This window comes from Dermacentor albipictus, chromosome 7 (assembly GCF_038994185.2).
Source record: "Dermacentor albipictus isolate Rhodes 1998 colony chromosome 7, USDA_Dalb.pri_finalv2, whole genome shotgun sequence".
Lineage (NCBI taxonomy): Eukaryota > Metazoa > Arthropoda > Arachnida > Ixodida > Ixodidae > Dermacentor > Dermacentor albipictus.
This window is the reverse complement of record NC_091827.1, coordinates 109,632,650-109,646,259: the sequence shown is the minus strand read 5'-3', so window position 1 is coordinate 109,646,259 and position 13,610 is coordinate 109,632,650. Positions and strand designations below refer to the sequence as shown.

The 13,610-nt window shown below is 49.4% G+C and overlaps 1 protein-coding gene across 1 annotated transcript in view; it reads right to left on the bottom strand.

The window, feature by feature from the left end:
• Positions 1-13,610, bottom strand: part of LOC139047893 (uncharacterized) — a 149,408-nt gene that overhangs the window by 52,017 nt on the left and 83,781 nt on the right. Inside the window, exon 4 of the mRNA XM_070522068.1 lies at positions 5,471-5,660. Coding sequence (XP_070378169.1) covers positions 5,471-5,660 — 190 coding nt within the window. The remainder of the gene's footprint in view (positions 1-5,470; positions 5,661-13,610) is intronic.

The window sequence follows — 13,610 nt, the reverse complement described above, 5'->3', positions numbered from 1 at the left end:
AGGTCGGGGATGTTCCGCAGCTCTTTGGTCAGCGCTAGCATCGCGACATTGAATAGAATCGGGGAGATTATCGCCCCTTGCGGTGTTCCTTTGTTCGGCACGTCGATCGTATCCGATCGAGTCTTGCCTATTCCGATGGTTGCCGTCCGGCCCGTCAGGAACGATTTAACGTAATTAAAGATGCGCTCCCCGCAGCTGATGTCGTTCAGTCCCTAGAAAATGGCCTCGAGGGAAATGTTATTGAAGGCCCCTTTTAGGTCGAGTGCGAGCAGGAGGTGTTCTCCTCCCTTCGGGATGCCCTTGAGAACTTCTTCCCTAAGGATTAGGAACGCATCTTGAGCAGAAATCCCCGGCCTGAAGCCAAGCATGGTGTGCGGGAAGAGGTCACCGTCCTCTATGTAATGTTGGAGGCGGGTTTCAATGACCCTCTCGTACAGCTTGCCGAGGCCCGAGGTCAGCGAGATGGGACGCAGGGCGTCGATCGCGGGCTTCTTGCCAGGTTTGGGAATGGTCACGATTTCCGCGTGTTTCCACTCGTTCGGTACGTGGCCCTCGCTCCAGAGTTTCTCGTTTAGGTATTCGGTCAAGTCCTGGATGTGCATCGGGCTCAGGTTTCTAATCATGGCATTTGTGATTTTGTCAACTCCGAGAGCAGTGTTGCGCTGTGAGGCTCGTGCCGCGGCATACACTTCTTCCTCCGTAATGGGAGCGTCCAGTTCTGGTCTTGGTTCTCCATCATATTTTAGGAGGCAGGGTTGTATAGGGTCGCTACCCAGGTATCTGGTTTTTAGGGTGTCAATCAGATCCTGGTCGTCTCCGGGGAACTTGAGGGCAATTTCTAGAAGCGTCCGACTGGTTGTCGATTTCGCCTTGTCGGGCTCGATCAGGCAACGTAGGATGGCCCACGTCTGCGCCGTACTCAGGGTACCCTTAAGCGAGGTGCAAAACTGTACCCAATTTTGCTGCGTCAACTCGTTTGCGTAATTTCTGGCTTCGTCTGTTATTTTCTCGATTCGTAGACGTAGTTTCCGTTTTAACCGCTGTCGCTTCCACCGTTTGAGGAGGCCCTTACGGGCTTCCCACAGGTGTAATAGCCGGCGATTGACTTCGGGCATTTCGACGGTGCGCTGGATGGTTTTAGTGGTTTGGATGTGGGCGTCCCGGAGGTGCTGCATCCATTCCGCTATGTCCGTTATACCATTTTCGGGCGGGGGGTACTGCCTGAATGCCTCCCAGTCCATAAGCCTAATTTCGCCAATTGTTCTCTTGAGTTTCGGCGTGGATACCGAGATGCTGAGGATATAGTGATCGCTGCCCAATGTTTCGCCCAGGTGCGCCCATGAGTATTCCCTAACGTTTTTGACAAATGACAGGTCCGGAAACGTGTCTCGACGTGCATTGTTGCCTACTCGGGTTGGTTGGAGGAGGTTGGTTATCAATTCGAGGCCCATTTGGTCAACCGCATCGAGGAGCGACCTTCCCTTTTGCGTGTCTTGTTCGTAGCCCCAAGTCGTGTGTCTAGCGTTCATGTCTCCCACAACTACCAGCTGGTTGCAGCCAGCGGCTCTCACGCTGTCACAAATAATGTTGCGGAAGTTGTCTTTCTGAGGCCTCGGCGGACTGTACAAATTCAGGATGAAAGTGCTACGTCTACCCCTCTTTTGCGGGAGGACTTCCACTAGCACGTGATTAATGTCATGATGTTGATAATGTTGTCCCACGGCCGTCACCGTTTTGTGAACTAAAACCGCGACCTTCGGAGATCCCGCGTGTTTAATTACGTAGTAACCCTGTAGCCTGAACGGCTGGTTCCCGACCTGCTGAAGGCAGATGACGTCGGGGGGGTATAGGTGATTTTGGATGAAGAGTTGGAGTGAACTTGCCTTCTTGTTGAAAGAGCGACAATGCCACTGCCAGATCTCAAGGTGTTCAGGCGCGCTGCCTGTGGTGTTAGCCATTGCTGACATTCATGCCACCGTCGTCGCAGTTGCCGGCGTCCCTGACGTCACCCGTGTTGTTTATGCGCCTGTACGCCTTGATGCGTGGGTTGCTGATCTCGTCGTCGACCCGCTTGCGCGAGCCAAACTCAACCTTGCGTATTCTTCTTTCAAGGTCTTCATGGCTCAGTGTGTTCTCCTTGACTTTATTGTTTATTTCGCCCATCTGGTAAAGCATCTCTTGTATCGTAGCATAAAAACCTTCGAGGGTGACTACACTTGACTGGTCTGCCGCTGCCGAGACCCCACCGGGGAGCGATGAGGGCGTGGTAGTTCTTGAGGGGGGAGAAATGGAGATGGCGGGCTCGTGGCCTATCGTTCCGCTTTGCGACCCTGCCTGTGTGTTGTTGCTGGTTTTGCTTAGCAACGCTTCTAAGCGTTGCATGCGTTGGTTTAGGTCGTTAACCTGAGCCTTGAGTTTTTTTTTTATTTTCTTCCCTGATGCGCGTACATTCTGGGGAGCATTTACTATTTTCACTGGTATTTTGAGCGGAGGAGGTACTAGACTGAATCCGGTTCACCTTGTCATTGTTGGCTTGGGTTTTCTTGCCCGATTGGTTCTTCTGTTTAGACGTGGATGTTGAGGTAGAAGGCTGCCGCTGCCCTTCCTTCTCTCCTAGCTTTGGCCACTCCGAGTGGAATCGGGACCTGGACTGGGACCGGGATCGGGATCGGCACCGGGACCGGGACATTGACCTGGCTTGGACCCTGGACGTTGAGTGGCTCGCCGAGGATTCCGAGCTGAACCACCGTAGGCGGCTTCGCCTTGGCCTTCCTCCATCATTGTCGTCGTCTTCCTTCCTCCTTCCGGGTGGAGGATGCTTCTTGGTGGTAGTGCTCTTGTTTTTTAGCTTCTGCTAGCACTCGCGAGACCCCGTGGCGTGGGCTTCGCCGCAGACGGCGCACTTGAGCGAGCACTCGTGGTCGTCCGTCGGGTCGTGCGTCCCGCAAGCGAGACAAATTTTGATGTTCGGGGTAGGACAAACGTCCGATCGGTGTCCCATGCGCTGACAAACATAGCAGATTTGTTTTGTGGGCTTGTAGGGGTGGCACTCGGTCTCCCCTCCGTAGTAGTAGACGTATCGTGGAACTACGTGAGAGCTGAACGTGATCAAGGCCGTCTTGGTCTTTCCCAGCATGCGGGCCTGCACGATTTCCACGCCTTGGGTCCTAACCCTTAGGTGAGTCATAAGCTCCTCGGGCGGGGTATCCGGGTCGATTCCGTGAATGACGCCCCGGGCCACACCGTCTGGTGCCGCAACGTAAGAGTTGACTTCGTAAAGGTTGCCGCCCAGCACAATCCGCGTGATCTTGCGCGCAATATCCGCGACCTCCTGATCTGAGGTACTAACAATAATTATGTTGGAACCGGGTCTTAAGCGCACGATGAAATGCGAATCGTCAACTTTCCCTCCGCAGGCGGCCGAGACGGCTTTTGATATTTGGTGGTTGCTGAAACTCTTCACCTGAAGGCCCTTCTTGGGTCGAATGATGATTTGGAAGTCGCTGCGTGGCAGTGGGGGGAGTCGTCGCCTCTTCTTAAGAGAAGGCTTCTTTGATGCCCCAGCGCCTGCAGCTGCGTAGGATGATGATGATAATGCGGTGGCAGAGGAGGGTGATAGCGGAGAGATCACCCTGCCTGCCACGCACACTTGCTCGCCTCTGGCGAGCTTCTTCGTTCTTCGCTTGAGGTGTAATGACCAGTTGGAATAAAGACATTCCGATGGCGTCCCATGCGAAAGGTCCTCTTCCATAGTGGCAGGGTCGTCGTGGCGATCTTCCGAAATGTCTTGGAAGTCCATGACTGTAGTTTCTTGCGACGAAGGCCCAGCGGCAGCTCGAACAATAGCACCGGGGGCGGGTGGGGCTGTAGCAACAACTCCACCTCCACTCCCTCCGGTAGAAGTAGAAGCGGCCGGCTGGGATCCAGCATTGTGCGCCATAGTGAGTGTCTTAGCAAGCGAGCGGCGGCAAAGGCGGCGGAGCGCCTCGCCTACCTACGCGCTGCTACGTACGGCGGCGTCAGGCTTAACACGGCAGCGCCACCCCGGAGAACTTCAAAGTCCAAAAGTGCAAAATAATATGCACTCACGGTCTTCAAACTTCCCAAGGGGGTTCCGGAAGACTTCACGCACTGGAGAAATGCCAGATCCCTGGAGCGTGCCTCGTTTTCCTAGCGGTACGTCTTCAGAGAAGTTACCGATGCGCAGCCTCGCTCTTCTCCCATACAGGAAGGATATGATGCAGTCGGAAAGCCTGGGCCCAAGTTTGAGGTTCGCCACCGTCTACAAGATGAATTTTTGCTTGATGTTGTCGAAGGCCTTTTTTCAAGGCTAAGCCGAGAATGACCTTGGTATCGCTGAAGTACCCATCGATGACTTGGTCCTTAATGCGCCTCATTGTGTCCTGCGTTGAAAGGCAGGCGTGAGAACGGTCATGTTATGTGTACAAATGTCGCTTTCCTCCAAGGTAGTCATTAAGTCTGTTGAGGATCGTGTGTTCTGCCACTTTATCCACACATAACGTAAAGGGGATGGGGCGAATGTTCTCGACGCTAGGTTACTGCCTGGCTTGGGAATCAACACCTTGTCGGCTACCTTGCATTCCTCTGGGACCTCACCCGTTTTCTACGCTTCATTTATGAAACTCTTGATCCACTGGGTATGTGCCGTGTTTGAAAACAATACGCATATTAAACAAATTATGAAGAGTTATGCAACAATTAAAGGATAGTTTTCTCATTGCATTACTGCCACTAATATCTAAGAAGTGTGAATGCACTGTACGGCTTTGTCAAATGCATTTAGCTAAAAAGTTCCTTGTGAGAAGCTGATCTCAGGAAGAAGGCACTTTTCGCTTATAGTCTGCAACACGAGGAGCAAACTTATGAGAATAAGCCAATGACAAAATTGTCCAAAGTGAGTGGCATGTCTAGTACAGGATATAATGGCCGTGAGCAAGAAACTCATCCGTGAAGGCTCAAAGCACGTGTTGCTATAAACAAATCAATCCCGCTTACTGAACGCAGCCAGCCTACTGAACGCAGCCAGCCTACGTAGTGCTGATAGGCAAATACACCAGATAATATTTTAAAGTCATTCTAACCTATGTTCATGTCCTTCGACATTCCTTTTTATGGAAAGTGGAAGTTCAGCTAGCGTTACACTGTTATGTCACAGTTCGACATTGTAATGTATATCTTCAACAACACCGCATTAAACACCGAGGAACAAAGAAAACACTGGACACGTTCTGTCTTCTCTCGCCCATCTTTGTTATATGTGGTGACGCTGAAGGTGCATGGCAACCAACTTACCGAAGCTGGAGCCCTAATATATTGTGAAATCTCGCAATAAGATTCGTGGCAGAGATTAAACGACAAATCTTGTGATGATGCATTCAATATCGTATTTCTGTTCAAAATGTACACTTTCACTCAGCAGGAGGGCAGTTAATGCCAAAGCACAACTCACGTGTAGCGTATCGTGCCTCACGAAGTAGAAGCAAACGTAGTAGTATCCGGCTGGGAACCCAGGATGGCTCGGATCCCTATAGCCAACCCAGTGGTCTGACTTTCTGGCAATCGAATAAAGTCCGAATTCTTGGTCAGGACTCCACCCAACCTGGTAAGCCTTGGGGTAGTCTCCAATCTGCGGGCAGAATCTGCAAGAGAAAGTGAAAGAAAGATCTCCCAACGAATAGGGATCCGAAATGGCGCAAGCGCCAATGCCCTGCACAAATTGTTTTCCCGCACTGGAGCTGCGGTTGATGTGAACATTGTTCCAGAAGTTAACAAACTTACAACAGACCAGTTGCAGAACAATGAATATGTAAATCTTGAAACACCGCATGCGATTCTCTCACGCATAATAAAGCAAGAATGCAAGCGTTTGTGAGCTTAAGAGCAGCTTAACCTGTGAAGCATTCACAGCATGCTCCAAATTTAGTACAGTGCGAGCGACGCATGATTCAGTTACGACTAGATTACGGCACTTTGGTGCTCATTTACGATGTACTGAGCCAGTGCTGCCCCACCACTAAGGTAAGTGGGTTTCAGCACATTTGTACATTTTCTCGCGTCAAGAGTGCTATCTGGAAAGGGGTGGCAAACCTTAACACACAGGCAAAAATTACCTATTTCGCGTAGGCTTACATACAGCCTAATTTCTTGCCGAAAATGGGGCGTAGGTATCAGGACGGTGTTTATAGATGTCATCAAATATTCCCTATGCGGAGTTCAGATATATGAAAAAAAAACTTCAATTATCAAACCGTATTTATCCGACAAAAGCTTGTAATGAACCGGCCTGACTGCACTCTTTTCAAACCGCATTTCACGTAATCTTTGTAGAAGGTGGTAATATACAGTGAGCGCTTAGTTTTCATATATTTGGGCTCACTGTCCTAAATCTTCACTAGCAGTGCACTTTCCTGGTTGGTACTCTCCTGTGCTTGGGGCAGGAGAAAACAGGGTTCGCCATACGGGCTGTTGGGTACCAAAAGTACGTTTATCGTCGGTAAGTATGGGCCGCCGTGAGCTTTTCCTTTTAACTCCGCATAGGGGGGGGGGGGGGGAGGAGGCGAGTTCACTTTTGGCTATTACATTACATTGCGCGCGCGTGCGCCGCTATAGGGTGCCCATGTCAAGTATTTCCTAATTTGCTCAGAACTTTTAACGATTAGGCACAAATGCCTTGCCTCCGGAAGGGGTAAAAACAAATAGTGCTCTTGACGTAGCAGCTTGAGTACTGTTAGACAACCAGGTGGCAAGTCAGCGTTGCTGCGGACCTCTTGGCCGGCATGACAAGACAAAACTCCGCCGATGTTCTCTGCTGACGTTGCTGCTGTAGGCGAGGGACAGTCGTCATCAATTTAGGCGAGAGTGTCTGGAGGAGGGATCGTTTTCTCTATGTCATGCGATGACTCCAACAGAAGAACTAGCATTCATCTGCTGTGGCGTACTTTGCCATGGCATGGCTGAGGTACGGACGAATGTAGAGTCTAAGCTTGGTGTGGTGTTTCCCGTTTGCAGTTGACCCGTACACGAGATCTGGGAATGAGGGTGATGGCTGTTTGGGTGCATGGTGGGGATTAAAACTCTGTGTTGTTCCATGGCTTTATAGTGCCCTTTGCTATCGCTTTGTCGTTGTCAGTGTTTGCAGGCATGAAGAAAACCGGAAATGCAAGAACCCGTGTGTAAGCGTCGTCCCATAAGCAGCTCAGAGCAACAGAACGCAGTCGGTCCGAGGGTACCTCCATAGGCCCATTGAAGCAAGATCAGAAAGGTCTATTTTTCGTAGGACATATTCCGCAGATTCTAGCACAGTCTCCGTGTCGCCGTCAACTTATGCTTATATGAGATAGGATACAAAACAGGCGATGCCACCCACCTAGGTGAAATGAGAAAATAGTAAACACAGATGTCGGGTGCCGTTGTCAAACACCACATAGGTGGGGATGCTGTGACGAACGACCAGGCTTTTCCGGTGGCTCACGATGGAATATGTTGATGTGTAGGACTTGAGGTTTTTCATATTGGAATGATAGGACAAATAGGTGGAATATTGGCTTGCGTCAAGCTGCGACAGGTCCACACCCACCATTTCCCAGGGTAGCTTGGAGTAGGCATTCGATTTAGCGGCTCGGACTTTTGGTGGCTGTATTTAGCGCAGAAGATAGCGCCGACGAGCATGCAGGCTGTTAATTTCCTCTCTGCAGCGCTCAATTTGTAGGTATTCCTCGGGAAGACGGAAAAGAATTTCCTTCCTAAAGGCTAAGAAAATCACTAAGCATGCTCCGAACAAGTAGCCCTCAATTTGCGGCGAACATATTCAGCATATTCAAAAAGAAGATAAGGTAGCAGACAGTTTGCGCTTTTGAAGCCATGCGTGATTGCACTACAAAAGAACGCTTTTATGAATTTAGTCCTCTTTTCACGCTTTCATCGCAGATTCACAAGCCGCGGAAAACAGACACATGAGCGCTCCCTTTGTGTAGCTAACCTCGTCACACGCCAATGTTCCTGCTGTCATTGCAATTGACCTCGATGAAGCGTCGGCTGTTGCGATGCCCCTCACGAGGTTCCCAACTTTGTTTTGTTGTCGTAAAAAAAATTTGCATGAGGTGTGCAAATGTCTCTGTAGAAAACCTTTGTTTTGCGAAACGCTGCACGGACATCGAGAAAATGAGTTATAATTCTTTAAGGTGGAGGCGGCCTTTTTGCGATTTGCAGATTTTTCCAATTGGAAGACCGATCACTCCAAACCTGAAACAATGTATACTGCCAAAATATTTTCAGTAATTTTAACCGGTTGCAACTGCTGGTCAGAAGAAACTTTAAACTGATGTCCCGAGAACATTTTCTTTAAAATTGACAAACTTTCCTTTGGAGCAAGCAGTTATTTTTGATCACGAGATGAGTGGCTTAGTGGGGCCATGTTAGTTAAGATGACGAAGATGAAACATTTTCTGACAAACTTTCTAATAACTTGTAAGCAAAGGTAAAAGGTTGTACAGCTACATTATGTAGTTACTTCGTAATAAAATCCTGGCAACATCAAAATTTCAGAAGGAGTGGAAAGCAGCAAACTTAAGGACATATATAAGGGACTGAGTTTAGGCCCAATAAAACTACGAAACGACCTGAGAACCATTCGGGTCGATAGCGGCAGCAGAAGTAGCTCTTATTTTTATTCTTCTTCCCTTTTTCTTTCAATCTCGCTGCTTGCAGCGAGATTGGAAGCCAAGCGCGGAATACAAGCGCGCCGCCGTGTATGAAAGGTAACCAAGAGAGGCGACCATGACGACTAGAGGGATATCCCCCTCTTAGGAGAAAAGCCGCGGTAAAGCGGTGTCCCAGAAACAGCCTTTGATGCCGGCGACCCGGTAGATCCGTGGCTTTAGCGGCTGTAAAGTCGGTGAAAGCAGATAATGATGGCGAGGTTGTTAGATAGGCTGGTTTGACCCTGTGTAATGGCACTACTTCTTTACGACCACTGAGGTCGATGGCAACTGTTCTTTCTGAGCGCTTGAGTACCTTGAGAGCGCGGTCATAGAAGGAGGAGTAAGAAAGGGTCGGATGCCTTTACGCCACACGAAAACGTGGCTCGCTGTAGGCATGTCATTGCTGACAAAAACATTACTAGAAGGTGCAAATCTACAAAGGCAAGGACACAAGCGTGCAAACAGGAAGCGGAGCTGCTGAGCCTAGCTGTCTGGATCGGGCGCGGCAACAGCAGCTGCTGCGAAAAATTCACCGAGCACCCTAAAAACCCTGTACCATAGACTACCTCCGCAGCTATTCAGCCGTTGTCTTCCATCAAAGAGCACGCCTACCAAGACGAAAGGAAGTTCTTCAGCACAAGAAGTGCGAGCCTGGCGGGCCATCAGGGGGGCCTCAAGTTGATAGTGAAGGCGTTCAACCATTCCATTCTCCGATGGGTTACACGCGGTCGTGTGGATATTTTAGATGCCAAAAAGACACGTGAGTTCGCGGAAGACATCACATTCGAACTGTCGGCCACCATTGGTGCTAACAACGCTGGGGCATCGGAAGCGTGTGATCCAGCCACACTGACAAGCGCGGAAGTCACTGTAACGTAATGTCAGTGAGAGGAAATGGTTCACGCCAGTGGGTATAACGGTCTACTCAATTGAGTACGTAGCGAGCAACTTGGGATGGTGGCAGTGGGCCAGCGATGCCTATGTGAGTGTGATCGAACCAGGCCTTAGGTAGACCGAAGAAGTTCAGTGCTGACTTCGTTTGTCGTGTCAACTTGGAACGTTGACAGCCAATGCATTCGCGAACACAGCGGCGCGCGTCATACTTCGCACTCGGCCACACCATACGATAAGAAACGAGGCGCTCAGTAGCACGAGCTCCAGGATATTTCGAAATGGTTTTAGGCGCAAAAAATTGGGCACTGATAACAGAATAAAAGGCAAGGACAGGTGGGCGCTCGCAACTGATTCATATTTTTCCCGATGCAATATATATATGCCTTCAGTTATAAGGACAGGAACCTACACAGATGAGTTCACATCAAGGGCGTAGCCAAGGGAGGGGGGTGGGGGGCTTATGGGGCTTCAGGCTCTCCCCCCGAAATTTTTTCCTGCTGTCATGCTCCGCTGGCCCAAACGACCCCGGCGCCAGCAACAATTCTGTATTTTGTCTAGAACGTCTTTTTCATGCTCGAAAAGACATTTGGGCGCGAACACTGCGAACTCGGGCTGCATTTCGTGGCAACTCCCATGCACATGGAGTCACATAACGCACGAGCACCATCCGAGCACAAAGTTTCAAGGGCGTTTCGATGGCAAGCGGGCTTGACGCGGCATCTCACAGAGGCCGTGGAATCTATGGAGTACATTGATTTCATTTCTGAAACTTCATGTGTATAATGTTCTCATCGGCCCCCCGCGGTTGCTTTGAGGCTATAGCGTTCAGCTGCTATGCGCGAGGCCGTGGGATCGGATCCCGGCAACGGCGGCCGCATTTGGGGGTGAAATGCTAAAAGACCCGTGTTCTTAGGTTTACGTGCATGTTAAAGAACGCCAGGTGCTTAAAGTTTCCGATGTCCCCCAATACGGCGTGCCTCATAATCAGATCGTGGTTTCAGCACGTAAACCCCATAATTTAATTTAAAAATTTTAAAGTTCTCATAAGCTTTAGTTCGGAAAGGTGCATTGACATTTCTGAAGTCATGGTTTAAATTTTCAATTCCGGAACTTTGTGGGTTTATTGGTGGTATTAACATTTCACGTCAGAGATGCATTACCTTTCCTGAAGTCGTACATCAGACAACACAATGAGGCAAGCCAAATCAACACACAATCAGATAATTTGACAAAGCACGCAGCGAAATCCTATGAGAAGAAGCGTTGTGGTTGTTCATTTGTGCCGTCATGTCACAGAAAAGAATATCAACATTTTTTCACCTGCGACAAAGCATACATTTCGAAACACTAATGCCAGCAAAAGTAACTACGTTCTTGTTTATTTTTCTACTTTGACCTTTACTCGCGAGGACACATTCAAACTTTTCAATTTTTCTGTTTGCTTGTTCGCTCTGGCTCTGAGAGCCAGGCAAAGCGTATGCATTTTTCTCGCGCTGCCTCGACCACCGCGCGGCGCATATCGCTGCGCGTTCGTGTTTCGCTGGCCGAATGCATTTTCGCCTTGCAGAATTTTGGATGCTTTCTGGCTAACAGACGAGAAATAGAAACAATGCATGGTCGCAGGCCGCCATCACTGCAGGGGCTCGACAGATTGCAAAGCGTTCGCTTGCGCGCAACCTCTCCGGAAAGTTTTGTCTAGATGGTTTAGGATACCGAGCAGTGTGCATGCGGTTCCCTGTGGACCAAGCGTCTCACGTTTTCTTTGATATTTGTTCGTTAGCCACATTAAGTGCTAAAAGTCGGCATTCGATTGTGGCCACCCTGCTTTCCTTTGTTTTTTTTTTCATTTGTTTGCCCCAGCCCCATAAAAGAAAAAATAATACATTGTTGCGGCGCAGCGAATTATCGCATGGTGAAAGTTCGATACTGTTACTTCTCCTTCTTTTGCGGAAATTCATGGGCCACGGGACGCTTGAGTTGCCGGATACATTTATTATATTATTGCGATAGCAATTACGTGGACACACCAGGCGTATTCCTGCCGTCGCCGTCTCCCTCATGTTCTGTATAAAGTCCAAGAGCGATAAGATCGTGACCGCGCGCCGCATGCTGCATGCGTGAGTGAAAGCATAAAGGGGAAGGGGGGGCATGGTTGAGCCGACGATGGTGCCTCAGTCTTGCGTGCATAAGGGAGAAAAGCGAGGAGGAATTGCGCCGCCTGCCTTCGCGCGCGATACATCGGGAAAAGGGAAGGCCGGAGGGCCTTAGGATTCTGCGATCTGTGATGCGCAAAATCTTTATTCGCCTTGTGTGACGCATTATATACAGTGACCTTGTCTTATATATGTAGATATATTGGAGACTTATACGTGTATTTAAATATCTTGCTGTGAGGTTTTGTGTATACGTGCAGAGAACTTTCCAGTGACGCATTTTTGCCCTTTATGAAGCTGTAACTTCGCATTTCTAATATACGAAGGCGAGTCAAATGAAAGTGAGCATACCCACACTGCCCAATAATGGTTTGATTCAATATGTGTCAGGCATGCGCGTATTAAACAGGCATCTCTCATTTACAAAACTGACACACAGGTGCGAGGACAAATGTTCTTTAATGCTCGGATACACTGGGTTGAACATGGTTGCATGACATAATGGAGGCTTCAAAAGGTGATCAGCGCGGTGTCGTGAGGTTTCGGACAACTCAAGGTGTTTCTCAAAAGGGAATTGGTCGACATGTGGATGCCGAGTACGTTATCATCGCATATCATTGGTCATTGGGAAGCGTTTGAGCAAACGGTTTAAGAAAGGACGTTAAACATCCAAAGACGATCCAGGGCCAGCCTAAGCCAGCGTGCAATCCTCCCCCACAATCGCAAAGGTTGATGAGCTCATTAGACAAGAACGAAGGATAAGCATCGATGAACTGGCAGAGCGTATGAACTTCAGTCATGGTTCCATTCACGCCATAATTCATGAACATTTCAGTTATCAGCTCTTGAGTGCACAATAGATGCCCAAGATCTTGAACCACCACCAGAAGACGGAGGGATTCGGTGCTTCCTTGACTCGTCTGATCCGGTATCACAATGAGGAGGACGACTTCTTGTGTGCAATGGTGACCAGGGACGAATCATGGCGCCGCTACTACGCGCCTGAAACGCGACAGCAAAGCTTACAGTGGAAACATTAAAATTCACCTCCCCGAAAGAAAGCAAAGGCCGACATTTGCCTCGGGAAAGTGTTCGTGACTTTTTTTTTTCGACCGTCAGGGGCCATTACTGATTGAATTTGATAAACCTAAAGAGACTATAAACCATTTGCGATATTCTGAAACAATATTGTGTGTGGATTAGCTGCGTGTCGCAAACAAAAATGACGTAGAAGATTAGCGAATGGGCTCATCTTGCTCCGCGACACTGCCCGTCCCCACGTCGTTGATGTAGCTAACACAAAACTGGCAAAGTTCAAGTTGGAAACGGTGCAGCATCCGCCATGCAGCAGAGACTTGTCGACTTGCGACTTCCACATTTTGGGGCAATTGAAAGAACAGCTCAAGGGAACAAGATTCGCGTCGGACAGTCACGTGCAAGAGGGGGGATAAACGTTTATTGGTAAACTTTATAATTGCTGGGCATAAGCTTCCAGGAGCGGACGTCGAGGGCTTGCCTCGCCACCACCTCACGGGTGTGCTGGGTCGCCGAGATTTGGCCGTCGAGGACGGCGCTCCACAGAGCCTCATGCAAACTCGATGAGAGGGTCGTGATGTTAATGTGTTTCTATTGTGCTGGGCACTCCCACAGCATATGTGGAAGCGTAGCCGGGTGAATGCCACAGCACCGGCTGTTGGGGGTAGTGCAAACGTCTGGGAATATAAAGTGGAGGCGGGCGAGTGAAGGGTTCGTGTTTGTAGCCAACGCAGGGTGGTAGCCTGCGCCTGGCTGAACTTGGGGTGAAGTGGGGGAAGGTTCGGCGAGTGATGTAAAAGGCCTTAAC